Source organism: Tursiops truncatus, chromosome 10, assembly GCF_011762595.2.
Source record: "Tursiops truncatus isolate mTurTru1 chromosome 10, mTurTru1.mat.Y, whole genome shotgun sequence".
Classification (NCBI taxonomy): domain Eukaryota; kingdom Metazoa; phylum Chordata; class Mammalia; order Artiodactyla; family Delphinidae; genus Tursiops; species Tursiops truncatus.
In genome coordinates this window covers 59,271,567-59,290,357 of record NC_047043.1, presented here as the reverse complement: position 1 = coordinate 59,290,357, position 18,791 = coordinate 59,271,567, and the positions used below count along the sequence as shown (strand labels likewise).

The 18,791-nt window shown below is 44.1% G+C and overlaps 1 protein-coding gene across 3 annotated transcripts in view; it reads left to right on the top strand.

The window, feature by feature from the left end:
* The window catches only part of MYRIP (myosin VIIA and Rab interacting protein), a 219,180-nt gene that overhangs the window by 103,985 nt on the left and 96,404 nt on the right, over positions 1-18,791 (top strand). For 2 of the 3 annotated variants that reach the window (XM_019946888.3, XM_073811060.1), the window contains exon 3: positions 2,068-2,289. The exons of the other annotated variant lie outside the window; for it this stretch is intronic. In XM_019946888.3, the coding sequence (XP_019802447.1) occupies positions 2,068-2,289 (222 nt within the window). The remainder of the gene's footprint in view (positions 1-2,067; positions 2,290-18,791) is intronic. 3 annotated transcript variants of the gene reach the window in all.

Sequence of the window (18,791 nt, the reverse complement as noted above, 5' to 3'; positions counted from 1 at the left end):
TTTCCCTGTATATATTTTGTTCAGCCAAGTATACATATACAATATTTTACCTTGTAGAATTATCAGCTGGCCTGATGTAGTCTCCCCTTCTAATGCTCAAGAAACAAATGAGCATCGGGCACCGCAGTGCAGAGCAGAAAGCCCTGTGCGTATACTGGCAGCCATGTAAGCCAGCTCAGGGGACCTGAAAGCTAAAGCTACAAACACTCTTTGAATTTTCATGGAAAGATGTTTATGATGTGTTGTTGTTAAGTGAAAAATTAGATTATAAAACCATATGTAGATTTCCCATTCTAGTAGCAGGCTGGGATGAGCTAGTGCAGCCCTTCTTTGTACTAAAAGCACCTAAAAATACTAATAAAATATAAGGTTTAATATAAGAAAGAGAAAATATTTGCCAATCATATATCCGATAAGGGACTTGTATCCAGAATATTCTAAAGAACTCTTATAACACAATGATGAAAAAGAGAAATATTCTAATTTTAAAATGGGTAAAAGATTTGAATAGACTTTTCTCCAAAGACTACGTACAAATGGCTAGTAGGGAAATGCAAATCAAAAGCACAATTAGATACCACCTCAAACCCCCTAGGATGGCTATAATAAAAACGGCAGACAATAACAAGTGTTGGTGAGTATGCAGAAAAATCAGAACCCTCATATGTTGCTGGTGGGATGTAAGATGGAGCAGCGATTTGGAAAACACTCTGGGAGTTTCTTAAAAGTTTAAACATTTAGCATTACCATATGTCCCAGTAATTCCACTCCTGGGATTGAAAAGATACGTCCACACAAAAACTTATACATGAATGTCAATAGCGGCATTATTCAAAATAGCCAAAAAAGTAGAAAGAACCCAGATGTCTATCAGTCGATGAATGGATAAATAAAATATGGTACATCTGTAAATGGACTATTACTTGGCCATAAAAAGGAATGAAATTCTGATACATGCTGTCACATGGATGAACCTTAAACACATATGGTATGATTCCATTTATATTAAATGTCCAAATTCAAAGAAATAGAAATTAGATTAGTGGTTGGTAGAGGGTGGGAGGAGTAATAAGCAAGATGTAACACTCAGAAGCCATAGAAGAAAAGACTGACCAATTTAACTACAGAAAAATTAAACGCTTCTAAATGATGAAAGACACCAATAAGCAAAGTTGAAAAGACAAGTTCAAAATGAAAGAAAATATTTGCCACATACATCATAGATTCATCTGGGGTGAATTGCACAATCACAAAATGGATACAGAAACAAAAATTATTTTCTGTTATTCTTTGTGGGTGTGCATCTTTGAACAGGAAAAAACAACTCAAATTTGCCAAGGTAGAATAACTTGGTTACTTCCGGTCAGTTGTATCCTGGGTAACTCAGTGTGTTTTGGGTAGATCCTTGCCTCTTAGGGTTTCTCCTTTCCTCCTCAGAGTGTAGAGAAAAGTGCATGCAGTGTTGTGTTTTACATTACTATGACCAGTTGTGTGCCCAGAACATCCACAAGCTCTTTGGAAGAAGGGGGTTAACTTTTATCCAACTCTGAGTCACCAGTGTTTAGGATTAGCCCATCACCCAGAGAATCTTTATTGACTACATTGATTTGAAAGCTTTTAAAATCCCTGGTGCTTCAGTTTCCAGGGATATTAAGGGCCAGGACTGCATTTATCATATTCCCAGCAGGGCTGTTATAAGGATTAATATTTTAACATAAATGATCTCCTGCTCCTTTAAAAAGACATTAATTAAGCTAAAGGATTTCTTTTTAATGTGCTTAGCTTTATAATAATTTGTATTTAAATCTAGTGTCTGAAATATAAGTAATAAGGTTTTGTGCTTTCTTATAGAAAATATGACATATAGAAGAACACAAAATTAATCCACCATTAGGGTTCCTCTCTGGATATTATGTCAAGCCATTGATCTTTCTGTGTTTTACAGGAAGATCCTACATGGCAGCTTGCCATATGGGAGGGCCAGGGTGGCGTGCTTTAGGGAGGGAGCCCCCTGACCTGATGTGCTGTTTCTCTTCTCCTCACCCTTTCCCCAACCTGGCTCCCCAGCGAGATGAAGCAGAAGCTGGATGAGGAAGGCAGCAAGTGCAGCATCCTCTCCAAGCACCAGAAGTTCGTGGAGCACTGCTGTATGCGCTGCTGCTCACCCTTCACCTTCCTTGTCAACACCAAGCGCCAGTGTGGGGAATGTAAGTTCAATGTCTGCAAGAGCTGCTGCTCCTACCAGAAGCACGAGAAGGTGTGGATCTGCTGCGTCTGCCAGCAGGCGAGGTGAGTGGCCAAGTGCACCCTTAGGGTCTCAGCTAACGGGAGGCACCATCTTCCTTCAAACAGGTGGGGCCGACAGTGATTGATTGATCGGCATTATTTTTTAAGAAAGGGGAGGTTTACTAAGCTGTCTTCTACATTCAGTGTGTCTAATGCAGATAGAACACACCCAAACTTGTTTAATTAAAGTTAGCAGAAAGAGGATGCTGAGGAGAAGCTGGGAATTTCACTGGTTCAATCTTGTATGATGTCTTGTGGGGACATCGCCAGGAGTCTTGGGATTATTATTGTCTGAAATCAAAGAAGATGCAAAAGTTTGAACTCATTTCCTGTTTTTCCATATTATTCAAGTCCATCATAAGAACCTGTCCAGGAAAGAAGTCCATGATTCATGGGGCAGGTTTTGCTTCTTGAAATTTCTCTAAGTCTCCGTTTGATAGAGAAGTATGTCTAGGTCAAAGTGTCTCAGATGTATGGCCTGTGGGCTGACAGTCTGTTACATTTTGAAGGATGCTTCAGAAGAGTTTATTTATGTAGGAACAAGCTGTGTAACCTCTCAGCATTGTACTGCCAAATTCATCATGGGAAACATTTAAGGAATATTTTGACTTGAATCAAGTATGGAAAATTTCAGATAAGTAACAGATTTTAAAACGTGCCCAGTTTCTTGAAACCAACAAAAAAATTAGTTTCCAATAGATGGTTTAGACTAAATACCTGGTGTCTGGCTGGGGGATGGTGTTTGGGGTCACTTTGTGCTGCCATCCACTCTGACCATCAGCTTCTCTGCTCCTTGTGCAGTCTGAAATTCACCTTGGTTTAGAAGTGATTTACTTTAGGATATTACTCTCTGGGATATTCTTTCAGCATATTCATATGCGAGCAACTGGATTTTAAAACACTGTATATGTCAAATTACACGAAGAATACCTGTGTATGTATTGTGTGAAATCCCAATAAAATAGTGGATAGCAGCTCTGTGAAGTTGCAGAGATGACCGCTTTTTAGACTCATGTTTCACTCCTCACTGCCTATGACATACCTTTCCTTTCCTATGTAAATTAATCCCATTTTTGGTGCATTGGTTTAATTTCTAGCTGTTTATCCAGTAGCTACCATATGCATATGTTTTTGAGATACTATGGAGCCATGAATAATTATAATAATAAAAATTCTTGCTCACAGAAAATTAAGGCATCAGGAATACAGGGTAGACATCCATGTGATAAAATTAACCAATTGTGTCAGAAGTAAATGACTATATCAAGCACCCGGGCCTGTCTGTGGTGTGGTTCTATAGGAGGGACTCAGATTAGAATGTAGGCTTCCTTGGGGAGGACACAGGTAATGTCAAGTCACTGTAAAAACGGTGGTAGTCCAAAACTTCAGCTTTCCTCTTTCTCATCACAGTGAAAAAGAGTCTACCTGTCCTAGGGTTCTGGTTGGTTATTTATTATAGTAAAAGCATTTTAAGAATTTTAAATGAAAATTCCCTTGTAATGGTCACTGCTCTAATTATGATCAGATGGTTTGTGCTTCGTCAGTTTGTTTTCTCCATATGTTTTGCATTAAAACATATTTCTGTTGTCAGTGTTAGTTTAAAATTTTTAGCTTTGGGAGATTAACAAACTTCAGTGAATTTATTATAGAATGAATGATGGATTACTTATTTTAGAAGTTATATAGCTAATGGGATACTATAGGATCATTCCCTTTGTCATCTTTTTATTATATAAAAATTTATCTTCTTGACCATTTATTGCATAGATTCAGTCAAACATTATAAATAAGGACTTATACTGGTTGTTTAAGATCTTCTGAGGAAACCGAACTTTCTCAGTGAGCCTAGATGCACACGTCAGTCATCATTTGGTGTCGAACTGATTCAGGAATGGCGTTCCTACTTTTCTTGGAAACAAATTGGCTTCTTAGTTCTTTGCTTCATTATAAAAATTGTTCTCTCTGATTTTGTTGTTTTGTGCTATTACCTTTAACACAGATCAGTTTGGGAGACTGTTTTCGGGGAATGAGAGAGAAAAATTATCCCTGGGACTGAAATCAAAACATATCTCCTGATTATGCCTGTGGCATTGGCTTTGGTTTTTCTGAGACAACTTAAGCCTTCATTTCTTTTCACTTGGAGTCAAATATCCTTTACTTCTACCTGATCACTTATTGCTTGGTGTTCCACACAGTCCACAGGATTCATAAATTAGGATGCTGCCCTTTTAGTATAAACTCCACAGTATGTTTTAGAGATATCCTAATGGGTTTGCAATAGCCCTAAAGAAGATATGATATTAAAAAATTATCACTATGGGATGAGGACATCCACAGGTTAACAAGTATATGGGGAAATGTTGAACCTCAATAGAAAGCAAGGGAATAGAGATTTATGCTTCAAGTAGCTTTTTTCTCATGAAATTAATGTTTTTTTTTTCAGCATTCTCTTCAGTGTTGGCAAGGGTAGATGGAAAAAGGCACTCTCATCCATTGCTGGCAAAGTTGAAATGGGCATAACCTTTTACCAACGTGTATCAAGAGCCATTAGCATGTTCAAGTCCTTTAACCCAGTAATTTCATTTTTGAAAACCTATACCTAAAGAGACGATGGAATATTTTTAATACAAAAATAATTCTCAATACAAAAATGAGATATACTGGATTATTTGTAATGTAAAACCCAGAAATAATCTAAATGTCCAACAATAGAACAGAGGAAGTAAGTTAGGATACATTCAACTTGACAGAATATGATGAGACATTTAAAATAATGTGTATATTGTATTAGCATGGGTAAATTCTTATATTAAAAATTATGTATGCGATGGTTTCTTTGAAGCGTTTTCACTTTTTTGAACAGAGAGCATTCTTCCTAGGTGTACACTTTGTGGAATATTTATGTGGCAAAGGAGCCTGAATGGCAATGGAATTATTTTTGGTTAATGAGCTCTTGAGATTTCTTTACACACCATGATGCAACAAGTCAAAGAAAGTTACTGTGTGCTTGGAAAAATCCCATCTTACCCACGGCTGTTCAGTGAAAAAGCTGTACAACTGACAAATCTCTTGACTAGATTGAAGAATTTAAGGGAAAAAAATTGAGGAATGTTGGTGGGAAGTTTCATTTGTGTACTGTGAGAGACAGTCTACCCTTCCAAATTTTAGAATAAATCTCATCTTGGGAAACATCAAAGACACACCGAGCAATATTATTCAAACCAACTGGCTTGAAGTCTTCAAAATATTGATGTCATTAAAGAAAAAGAGACTGAGGAAATGTTTAGATTAAAGAAGACTAACAAGAAACGATACCCAAGTGACATGCCTAATCCTTAATCAACTCTTGAGGTGAGGGGAAATAGCTATGAAGGACATTGGGACAACTGACACCATTTGAATATGGATAATGGTAGAATAGTATTGTATTAATTTTAAATTTCCTGAATTTGATCACTTTACATAGCTCTATAAGAGAGTGTCCTTGTTCCTACACACTGACACACATCATGGTAAATTAAACATTTTTCACTTGTTTCCTCCATAAATGCTTACTGAGTTCAGCCTACACAGGAGGCCTGTGCTAAAACAATCAACTCTTTATTGCCCATCACTGATTTTCTGGAGAACTGTTTGTTCACGTGTTCACTTGCGATGTTTATCATATAATTTTTTGACACGAGTTCTTGGTGTGCCTTTTGTTTGTAATGTTCCTTTTCTCCTTTCTTCCTTGAAGCCTCCTTGCATAAATTTCAGGACAGTTACTATGGGGAAGGGGCCAGCCTGAAATTTTGATCTTTTAAAAATTTATTTATTTATTTTTTAATTCTTCTCTTTTTTTTTGGCCGCACCTAGCAGTTTGCAGGATCTCAGTGCCCCAACCAGGAACTGAACTCCAGCCACGGCAGTGAAAGTGCTAAAGCCTAACCAGAAATTTTGATCTTTTTGAAATTTCTCTGATAAGCAAAGGCACTGGTTCTCTCCTTTAGCAAGTGCCCAGGCCTACGTTAATGGCCAAGGTTAAAGAGTCAAACAGATTTCAGTACTGCTCACGGCAGCTTCCATAGTAACTGGAGATGAGTCTGTGCGTGAGCAGCTGTGAGTGAAGAGTGCTCTGCTGGAGACTCTGAAGTCCCCGTGGGGGCCCCGTGGTTAGAGCAACAGCAGGACAGGTGTCCCAGAGGAAGGGATGCCTGAGTTGGGCTTTCATGAGGTAGGTGTTCAGCAGGGGAGGACAGGAGGCAAAGGCAGGCTGGACAAAGGAAGGGGGAGCAATGGGCAGACTGGAAAGCTCGGGCAAGGTAGGGCTGAATCTAGGCTGCGGGCGGCAGAGAGTAGATTTCCAGAAAAGAATGCTAATTAGATGCCAACACTCTCCACTTTATGGTCCTGCAAGGTGGATGGCACCCCCTGTTATAGTTGTAGACGCTGAGCTCACTGAGGCATGTTACTGTTCCAGGTAAGGGTGGGAGCAGGATCCAAACCCAAATGTTTGCCTCCAGACTCCAGGGTGTGCATTCTCAACAGGACTAAATGCCCCCCCCAACCAGGCCAAACTTGGTCTTTGGAGGGAAGAGGGAATCTTGCTCTTTTTATGCATAAAGCACAGATATACATACAGTACATACACAAGCCTAGGATAAGCCTTGCGGTTAAATATTTGAAGTTCCCTCAGAAAGGTCCACAGAACATCAATTTAAGAAATGAAAAGAAGGATTTGATATCCCAGTATAAGAGGGGGATAGCCAGCAAAGAACATCCAGTTCACTTTATAAAAATCTTACAAGATGTAAATCCTTAGAAAGGTCCTAGAGAAATAAACCTTAATTTGGAAAGGCAGTATTCAGCATGAAGACAAATAAGTTTAGCAGGAACTATTATAGAAGATGATGCTGTATCCATTTCTTTCTCTTTTTTTTTTTTTTTTCTGTATTCATTTCTTAAGACTACAAACAGCTCTTAAAATCAAGACCAAAATCTACTGCTGCTGGGCTTTTCTGGTGGCGCAGTGGTTGAGAATCTGCCTGCTAATGCAGGGGACACGGGTTCGAGCCCTGGTCTGGGAGGATCCCACATGCCATGGAGCAACTGGGCCCATGAGCCACAAGTACTGAGCCTGCATGTCTGGAGCCTGTGCTCCCCAACGAGAGAGGCCGCGATAGTGAGAGGCCCGCGCACCGCGATGAAGAGTAGCCCCCACTTGCCACAGCTAGAGAAAGCCCTCGCACAGAAACGAAGACCCAACACAGCAAAAATAAATAAATTAATTTAAAAAAAAGAGAGAATAAGGTGTTAAAAAAAAAAATCTACTGCTGCTAAATTTCTTGAGTTCTCATTTGAGAGCGGGAACAAGTAGCCTAAAGAAGGCAAACTGATTCAGCATCACCTGATGGGAGGGCCAACGCATTTACCATATAAGTGGGCTACTTCAGCCTGGGCTGTGTAAGCTGTACTGTCAGAAGTATTCCTAGGAATCCTGCCTGAGGTGTGAATTGCTCTCAGAATCACCATAAAAGCATCAGAGAACATTATGGCCTCTGCAATTCAAAGGCAGCCCTGTCAGGGGAGTATTTATGAATTTGTTGGTAAGGAAAGAACTGAAAAGGCTTATAGTCTACACTAGTATAAGTGAAGATATGAGATAATTAAGAAAAGAGTATTTCATTTTTTTCTATATAATTGACCCAGGGACCCCCAACTCCCCAGTCAAGTAGCTTCCAGAGCCTCATTCAAATTAAACCACACAAAGACATCTGCATTTTCTGGGACTGTGTGTCCTTCAGATGATTTGTTTAACCTCTAAAATGCGATTCTTCAAGAGACATCTAGGAATGGCCTTGTAAACTCAGGAAGTGTAATGAATTCCAAATAAGCCGAATAACTTTGTCAGCTGTGCCTTTCAGGTACGATCATAAAGCACTGAAATTTTTTTATTGCTTCTAATCAATTTAGCTTATATCTCTAACTTTTGGGAAAATAATATACCATTCAGTAGGTAGGCTATGTCATGTCACTGTGTGTTATCAAATAGAATGAAAAAGAAGAAACTGTCAATACACGCAACGCTATGGGTGAACACCATGGATGTTAAGCCAAAGAAGACAGATACAGATGGCACATACCGTAGGATTCCATTGATGCAGCGTTCTGAAATGGTCAAACTGATTTATGATGAGAGAAGCCAGAATAGTGACGGTCCTTGGGAGTAGAAGGGGCTACTGAATGGGAGGGGACCCAGCAAGCCTCCTGGAGTGATTAGAATGTTCTATACATTGACTTAAGTGGTGATCTTACGTGTGTGCACATATGTAAACATTCACTGTGACACTTAAGATTAGTGCACTTTACTATAGGTAAGCAATACTGCCATAAAATAATTTTTAAAAATTTACTGGCACATTTACACTGGCTCTGCCACTTAACAGCTATGTGGCTATTGGCCAGTTGCTAAGCATCTCTGAGCATCATTTTCCTCATCTGAAAAATGCGAATTCATGACACTGGGCTTAGAAGGTTGCTAAAAGATTAGAGAAGGATGAATTGTGCCCACCATGGTGTCTGTCCCATGGTTAGAAGGCTCTGGTGATAAGAACTTTAATGTCTTTTACTATAACGACGTGCGGCCCACAGCCCCTGGCTCTGATGGCTCCAGCTCCGATGGCACAGCTGGGAAGCCATGCCGAGTCCCTGCAGGTATGCCAGAGGATGGCGCCTCCTGTGACAAGGACATCATTTCCAATCACACTCATAAAAGTATTCCAGCTACACTTTTTATTGCAGTAGAGGATTTTTTTAAGCATGAGTGGAGAAAATTAGAAGCTGCTGGATAAGGCTTGTGGGTTGTACTCCAGGGAAATAAAAACCAAATAAATTCACTGGCTGATTTTGAGGAGAAAAGGTCATTCTCTGAGAATAATGCCAGAATATGTCCTTGAAACCCTGAAAAATAAACACGCAACTTGGAAAACCAAAATAAACACACAACTTGGAAAAATAAACACACAACTTGGAAAACCAAAGACATTCAGATCCATAGCAAAACACATAATAATTAAACTTCTAAAAACTAAAGAAAAAATTAAAAATCTTGAAAGCAGCCAGAAATAAACAATATCTTTCTTATAAGGGAAGATCAATTCAGGTGACGACAGATTTCTCAACTGAAACTATGGAGGTCAGAAAACTTAAAACTAACAATATAAAGGGTGCAATCAAAGCAGGATGTCCACAACGACCCAGGAGGAATGGATTATGGTTCCCTAGTGAGCTGAAAAGCAAGTTAAACAGCTTGCTTTTCACTGCGTGGAGGCTGCCTTTGGAGGGATGAGACCTTTGTGGCCGTGGGGATTTCATGGCTTGGGCAGGCCCTCCCCAGCACAGGAGCAGGCTATAGCTCAACCCATGGCAGGGTCCTGCTTGCCAGGGGCTGGGACGGGAGAATGAGTTGCAGGGCCCGTCCAGAGAGTCACCAGGGCAGGTCCTGCTGCTTTGTGGGCCAGGGGCTGGGAGACGGCAGTGGGAATTGGCTCCCCTGGCCATCCAGAGGCCTGTCCCCTAGTTTACACTCAGGACCTCTGGTGTTGTGGAAAGAATGCCAGCCCCTGCTATCATACACACCTGGCTGAAACCCTGGACTGGCCCCATACTAGCTCTCTGTTCCCAAGTCTACTTTCCATCAAGTAGAGCTTCTGCTGGTTTAGGGTAGTGCTGGGAGTAATTACCAAGGCAGCCCTGTGCCTACTGCAGTGGACCTCCAGTGACTGTTCTCAAGGCCAGGTTCAGAGAAGTGATGTTGACAGTTGTGGCCTCTGGGAGCCTCAATCCAGAAGGAAGAGTGTAGCAGCAAGGGAATCTCATTGTGGGCACTGAGGCCGGTTGGCATTCAGGGCTCTAGGGTGGGACAACGGGGGCCAGCCCACACCCTGAGTCCAGGATGAAAACTGGGGGCTGTTAGGGAATTCATAAGGTGCCACAAAGCATAATCAACGAACTCCCCTCATACCACTGCTACATGGATGAAAACAGAAACACAGTGACTAGTGCTGGACATGCACAGACATGACCATGGGGAGAAGGTTCACAGGAGGGTAGCAGGGCAAGTGACCCAGTGTGGCTGTGACAGAGGGGTGATGTGGCTGAGCTGGTTTAGGTTCTGATGCTGGCCCTGCCCGCCTGTGGGCAAGGATCCAAAGCCTCGCTTTCCTCCTGGTCCAGATGAGTGTAACACAGTGCCAGCCTCACAGCGTTGTGGACAAGACTCATTGAAAGGGGTCTGCCAGGGCTCAGCCCAGCAGCCGGCCCGTAATAAGTACCAATAGATGTTAGCTATTATTATGGTTGTTATTGTTGGCATCGCTGGGGAGTAAGCCAGACAAGTAGATCATAGAACTCAGAGTACAAACTGAAACATCTGCTTCAAGAAGGGAGGGTGCCGTGGCACGCTAGATTTTGGTTCTGTTGCAGAGAACATTTGTCCAGCATGAATGTGTCAGGTTAAAAGGATGAGGTGAGAAAGCTGGCCTGGAGTCAGTGGTGTCCTGGTGAATTTTTGACAACCGGCTCTCCAGGGATAAAGAAGGCTTGATTTGTAGTATTTGCCAATTTCCATAGTGTAAATACTCCCACCATATACGTTTTCGAGCTATCGACGTATTATCACTGAGTTGGCGAGAGGCGCTCACAGTCAGCTCCCCGCAGCTGGAACAAGCCTGCCCAGCATAGCAGTGGCTTGAGTGGAAAAGGGTGTCTCCAAGAACAACAGGAAGAGGTCCCTGCCCTGCAAGAGCTCAGAGTCTGATATGGAAGACAGGAAAGTCCCAACCATAACCATACGGAGATGGTATAAGTGCTGGGAGAGTACCGAGAGGCAGTGCAAAGGCCCTGAGGGGTGAGCCAGCAGACCTGAAAGCATCCTGTGTCTGAGAGCATCTTAATGCCTGACACTCAAGTCTAGGTCATTAAGAAGGATGCAGCCAGACCTTATTAAATTGAAGAAGCATTTTTTGGTTGCATTATGTTGTTTTAACCTCTCAGCCACCCATGAGATACGTGGAGCCAATATTCCAATTTTGTAGCTGAAAAAATTGATGTTTGCAGAAGTTGTTACAACGTTGTCCTTTTTCGTTGGGAGCCCTCAAAAGCCATCTCTGAGCTTAGTAGCTTTCCATGCAGGTTCTTAAGACTCGGAGATGCTCCTGGGCCTGAGACTGAGGTGTATTCATGTAGCAGGAAGATTTTGGTCCTAGATATATTTGGAGTATGCCACAATGCTAGAAGTGGCCATTAGATTTGTCTGCAGCTCAAAAAAATCAACCCTAACAGGGGCCCAAAACAAATAAACAAAGCTAAAAGGGAACATGAAAGTTAGAATTTTTATGAGAGTCTCAGGAATGTCATCATCATCATAAAGCTTTTATACATTAGTTCCAAAGAACATGCTCCTCTTTGTTGGATGTTTCTGGGCTTATTGTATTACAAGGGCCTTGGCAATGTTTATGCAGAATTGTATTTGCTTCGCTAAAAACCACTTTCTGTCAATTTCTGTTTTCTTCTCTAAAATTATATACAGGATCTTCAGGCCAAGGTGTATGTGGATGTGTGAGAGCCTGTGAGTCTGTTTCAGTGGGACAAGGTCAAGGAAGGTCACTTCTGAGACCATGTGCACCTCTAATAATAATGTAAAAGTGCTTCTCTCCATCCTTTGATTTTTGACCTTGGGACAATCTCTTTCTCAAGGGTTTACTAATAGGTGCCTCATGTGGTGTTACTGGATGCTGAAAAACACACCATGAATACTTGTTGCATTCAAAATTTCATCAAGAAAAATCAATATACTCAGCTTTATTTCTAATCAGACTGTTTTCTTGCTTGGTAAGCTTTGAGAACTTGTGCCAAATACCTGACCTTTCTGGGCCCCTCCTGAGAGAATGACAGTTGACAGTGATTAGGGACCCCTGTGACACATTCCTCAGAGAGCCTAGGGGCTAGCCAGTGAGGAGCTGGCCCAATGCTCAGTGCTGAAATTTGCTGATGTCGTGAAGGGCGGTGATTGTGTTCAGACAGCATCGTGATCTTGGACTTAGAGGGCAGTGTAATTCCCCAAGATGGTTGGGAAAAAGAGGAATCTGCATATGACCTGTCCCCACCTGGTGTGGGGCATGAGGCTGAAGGCGGTGGAGAGAGCCCGCTCTCCTTGTAGACCAGCCAGAATTGTCCTGTCACCATTTCTGCTGAAGGCTGGTTTCCAGTCTCCAAGAGCAAGTCACCTATAAGTATTACAGGATAAGGTTTCAAGTTTAGGAAATGAAAACCTAACTCAGCTGACCAGCTTCATTCATTTTTAACTCATCATCTGTCAAACCTGCTGGCTTATGCACTTCCCTGCCTAGAGCCATTTCAGAAATGTCCTTCAGAAATAAAAGGCCACAAGGTGACATCTTATGTGGCACAGGTACCTATGACTTTCATTTCTCAGTGGCAGGGTTCCACCTCCATTGGTGTAGGCTTCCTGTCTGATGTCTGTGGAGGACGTGCCGTGTTGAGTTGCATTCTAGCGTGGTGGGTCTGTGGAGGCTTAAGCAGGTGCCACATAAATGCTCAGACACTCGGGTGGAGCAGAGGTGAGCCTTCAGGAAGCAGTGAGGAGGATTCATCTTCTTCCTTTCGGTTGTGGTTTCCCAGGCATGAACTTCAGGTAAGCTAGTGTGCTCCCAAGTAAGCTGGTACACATTGCCCCTCCCTCAAGGAACGGGTGGTTCTTAGCAGGAGCTGATTCAGCCAAAGTTTCTCTCTGTGTTCACCTCTCCTTTGGGGCTCTGGAGCCTTCATCCAGGTCTTGGTGAGGCCCTCTGGCCTGGTCTCCCAGGGATCTCCCCAACTGGGCCACTGAAGGGGGCTGCCACCAACGGAGAGACCAGGTTAGAGGAGTGTCTGGCTGTTAGGGTGAGACCCCAGAGTTTAGGCTTCCTGATCCAGATGCTCCGTCCTCGTGAAACCTTTCCTTCTGGTGCCAGCCACTTTTTAAAATGAAAGAATATAGTGTTTCTCTGCATCTGTGGTTTTAATGGCCATGTGACAAATCAAGGACAACCCAGACCTCCCCATGTTTGATTTAAATCACTCGGAGCATATTTTAGCAGACAATCACTAAATATATTCTTAGTGAGCTTGTATTTTCTCTAAAGTAGACAAGGATGGTTTAATGAGTATTAGCATCATGGCATGGGGCATTTTGCTTGTCACTTCTAATTCTCACATCTAATAACATGCTTGATCTACAAATTAGACTGCAAGATTCTTAGTGGCATCAAGGACTGAGTAGAGGAAGGGGAGTTTAAACAAGATAAAGGCTCTGTGTTGATTGTTTCTCCTCTTCCCAGAACCTCCCCAAAGGAAGATTTCATGCTAACATTGTCCAGGGAAGTCTGCACCTTCCACTCTCACCCTGGTAATGGTGCCAAGGATTGAACTTGCCTGGAAAGAGATGGCATTGCAAAGAGACACATTAAGATGCATTTCAGAAGCTATAAATGGCTCATCTGAGGCTCTGTAAGCCTTGCAGTAGACTCTGTTCTTGCTGTGTCTTTTGTGCCCTGTGTGTTTAGATTCCCATTCCCCGACCTGCTTGTCTGTGCTGTTCTGAGGACGTGGCTGTTACCACTGTGAGACTGCAAAGGGGGGTTTTGAAACAGCCACTAACTCTTTTGTTGTTGTTGTTTATTTATTTATTTATTTATTTTTATTGAACTATAATTGATTTACAATATTGTGTTAGTTTCAGGTCTACAGCGAAGTGATTCAGTTATATATCTTTTTTCCAGATTCTTTCCCATTATAGGTTATTACAAGAGACTGAATAGAGTTACCTGTGCTATACATTAAGTCCTTGTTGTTCGTCTATTTTGTATATAGTGTGTATATCTACTAATCCCAAACTCCTATTTTATCCTTCCCCCCTCTTTCCCCTTTGGTAACCATAAATTTGTTTTCCATGTCTGTGAGTCTGTTTCTGTATTATAAATAAGTTCACTTGTATCAGATTTGAGATTCCACATATAAGTGATAAATGATATTTGTCTTTGTCTGACTTCCTTCACTTAGTATGATAATCCCTAGGTCCATCCCATCCATGTTGCTGCAACTAGAAACTGCCACTAACTCTTTTTTCTTTCGGCTGCACCATGTGGCTTGCAGGATCTTAGTTCCCTGACCAGGGATTGAAGCCCGACTCTCAGTAGTGAAAGCACCAAGTCCTAACCACTGGACCACCAGGGAAGTCGCTTCCACTAACTCTTGATTCAGAGACCCTGCCTGGGGTCTTTGCTACCTGTCCGTGGTCAGTACCCCAAAGCCCCCAAAGATGTCCTCCCCTCCTAGATGCTCTGTACCCCTCCTGGGCTCTCTCTCTTTTTCCCCTTGATCACAGCCAGCTGCCAGGAAAGGCTGTGAAAGGCATTCACCATGTGCCATATGGGGTGGGCATGTCTCCCCAAACCCCTCTCCCAGTGGAATTTTATTTACACAGGCAAGTCCTTATGGCCGCTCAGGGTATTCTACTCTGGGATGCTTTCAGCGGTGCCTGGGGCTGCCTTGGGGCTGTCTTGTCACATGTGGCCCACACTAGTCATCCAGAACCCCAAGAAGGACTGGAAAAGTGAAGTGAAAGTCACGGTCCACTTCCTGAGAGGGAGGCATGTTGTCTGTGTTAACTCCCCAAATCCCCAGAAAGCCTGCAAGGCAGGAATTAGCCTCGATTTACAGGGTAGGAGATGGGCTCAGAGACCTGCTCAAAGTCATGTGGCTGACAAGGCACTGAGCCTGGACTGGGAACCCAGCTTAGTTGATTTTGAAATCCAGCATCTTTCCACCGTCCCATTCCGCTTACTTGGGAGCAGAGGCCACCACCGCCAGCTCCCAGAGACAACGTTATCTCAGATGCTCCCCACCCCCCAGAAGTTTAGTCTGCTAATGGGCTTCATGTCTCAGGAGGTCCAGGCCCCTTGGTGCATCACAGCTTTGTAGTCAGTGACCACGCCCACCCCTGGAATGGAGGCCTGGGCCTGGTCCCTCTGGCCCTCTGAGAGGACAGTGGAAGCAAGTCTGTGGTTCCCCACCAGCAGCTCCAGCCCAGCATGGGGATAACCCTGCACCATCACCGCTGCTGCCGCCTTGTTCACGGCATTGCCCCAACAGAGGTGAGATGCCCCGAGCTTATCAGAGTTTGCTTCTCTCTTAATTTCTATTCTCACCTTGGCCATAACAGCATCGCAGTTGAACGCAAAACCAGTGACAACAATTTGCTTCAAACTCCTAATTATCCAGAGGCAACCCATCCATGTTTTCTTTGGCTCTTAAAATAAAGACAAAACTCAACATCCCACAAAGGCCCACAGGGTCGGTCCCACCTGCTCTCCCACCTCCCGCCTTCCTTTCCCCCCCCGCCTTCATAATGGGGGTCTCTCTCCACCTGGAATCCTGCCCCCTCCCTCCCTCTTCACACGTTCAAATCTTATTCTGCTTCCAGACCTCCCCTCCATGGTCACAGATTGTCATCAAGCAAGTTTGTGTTTGTTGATACTCCTCTCCAACCCCTGTCCCTCCCTGTCCCACTCACTCATGGTCCAGGCTCTTGTTCTGATGCTTACCCCACTGGAGTATAAGCTCCCTCTCTGTTTTACATACCATATTGTTCACAGTTTCTGGCACATAACAGGTGCTCAGCAAATATGTCTCGAGTGGCTGATTAAATGTTTAATTCTTACAACAAAACTATGAGATAAGACTCCCCCTTTTGCAGGTGAATAAACGAAGACTCGGAGAGGTTGTGTTGGCATCAAAGGCTTGGTCCTTCTGTCTCTAAAGCTGGTGTTTGTTACCCAGTGACAACCCTATGTCCTCACTCCTCCGTCCCCCACTGGCCTTCCCGTCTGGGCTCTGGATTAAGACTGTCAGCTCCTCTCCTCTGTAGCACATGGACGTCTGTCACTGGGGTGTTGGCTCCTCATTCAGATATCTGCCTTCCCTGGTGACTGGGAGCCCCCCAGGGACAGAAGCCTTGTGTTTAATCACCTCCCCCAGCACCTGTCACTGTACCTGCCCAGTACATTGTTGGTTCTCAGTAGGGGTTTGGGAATCCCATTTACCACTGTTTCAGCCAGGCTTTCATGGATCACCAGGGATAGAAAACCCAACCCAACTTGACTTAAAGAAAAGGGAACCTATTAGCTATGTAATCAAAAATGTTCAAGAGTAGTGTGGCTTCAGGTACTGCTGGATCCAGAGTTTAAACTTTACCTTCAGGACTCAGTTTCTTTCCTTTCCATTGCTTTCTGCTGGTGGGCTGCAGTTTCAAACTTCTCACAATAGCAGGATGCCGGCCAGAACTGTAACCTCTCCCTTCTCTCAACCACACATCCTTAAAAACCACCCCACTTGCAAGGGTTGAACAGAGTCCTAGGCATGGCTCGCACTGGCATGATTTGGGTTCATCTGTCCGTCCCCGATCTAATCACTGTGGCTGGGAGGAGGGGAAGACACCTGATTAGAGCCAGACCCACTCTTGGAGCCTGGGAGTGGGGAGAGGTGTTTCCCCCAATATTTGGGGTACTGTTTTGTCAGGAAGAGGATGAATGGGTGCCAGACTCTGAAAGGAAGATTTCCACTACAAGCTCCTTTTACAATTTCCCAAACTGACCTCACACCTCCTCCAAACTGGAGTGGTCCAGCGCTGTCACCGTCCCTCACAAGGATAGAGCCTGATTCCTCCTCCCTCACACCCCTTCTGGGATGACTTCCTCGGGCCTAGAGCTGTAAACAGACCCTGGCATCCTCCCTCCCTGAGCAGGGAGGATGAATCAGCTTCCAGCTGCTGCCCACACAAGCTGTGCTGCTCTGAGGAACCCCAGCTCCCAAGTGGGGATCATTTCCTCCAGCACAGAGCCAGGCTTTCAGATACCCAGAGCCAGAAATCAGGTCCTGACCAGAGGGGCAGGACCTTGGGGGGCCTCCTGATCCTGCATCCTCAGACTGAGAGAATCCAGCCTTGCTTTAGAGCCAGTGAGAGGAGAGAATTCCCCAAAGCCCCTGGCAGAGCTTCTCCAGGAAACTTGGGGAGGCTTTTGAGAACTGTGTAGGCAGGGGCTGTGTGTACAGTCCAGCCACTGGTCACAGCTGCCACGCACAAACACACACACACACACACCACATACCCTCTCTGCCTCCCTCTCTTCCTTGCTCTCTCCCTCTCCCTGTTCCCTTTTTCCCTCACACACTCACAATATGCTCGAATTCTCCACAGTCCCTCCTCCCCTTTCCCCTGCCCTCTTCTCTCCCCACCTTCCTTCTCTCACACATAGAAGCACAGAAGCGATATCCACAGTGTCTCTCTCTGGTTCTCTCACATGTACACTCTCGCCCATTTCTCTCACACACATAGAGGCTGTACAACACAACACTTCACCCCTCTCCCTCTTCCCCAGTCCTCCAACACACACACACACACACACACACACACACACACACACACACACACACAAACTCCAACCCTGGACAACATCTGTGACCACTGACCCTTCAAAGGCTGGCCTGCACAGGTTATCTGGGGTCATTCCACCTCTGGATACACCCCAGATGGCAGTCAATCCCTCAACGTATGTTCCAACTTTGAAGGTTGGGTTCATGGAGTGCCTCAGGTAAGAAAACTAATGTCAGAGAAGGGAAGTGATCTGAGCCTAGGGACACAGCCACTGTGTGACAGAGGTGGGCAGGGAACCCAGCTCTCTGAAGCTCTAGGCTAGTATCTTTCCATGTCTCTCCTCTGACATAAAGTGCATCTCCCAGGACTGAATCCTCACTGTGGAATAAGGGAGGCCCTGTGAGGATGAAATCACATCGAGCACATGACAAAGGCAGCATGATAAACTAATGGGGGAATCTCTGCAAATGACTTTGAGTACATAAGTTCCACTCCCCTCCAACAAAACCCTCATCTAAGTGACTGAAGAAATCAAAGATTGTTTTTAATGGGTCTGTGTCAGCTCTGGCAACAGGGGTGGCCATCCGAGTACAAAATTTCTGCATGATTTCATGCCAAGGACTGAATAGAGGGGTGTCCGGACCAGCCTCAGGTGAGCTGCTAGGAGGGCATCCTGGGAAATGGGGTTCGGCCCAGCAGAGTCTCCCAGAGCCCCTATCTCAGAGCAGTAGGGCTGAGAGCATAGGGCAAAAGACATCAACATCTTTAAAAGGATAAAAGCTTTCTTTGCCAGGCAAAATGAAAACTGTAAGAAAAATGTGGGCACTCTGAGAGGCGGCATCTGTGCTGCTTGGCAAGGCCACCAGTGTACTGTTTGGGTGAAGCAAAGCACCCCAGCCATCGTCCTAACTCCTTGCTTTCCCTATCACTGTGGCTTGGTATCAGTGGCCCTGCCAGCACCCAGGAAAAAGGCTCATCTGTTGCCATGGAGCTTTCAACTTCTTCAGAGGCTCCGCCTTGAGTCACTGCCTTT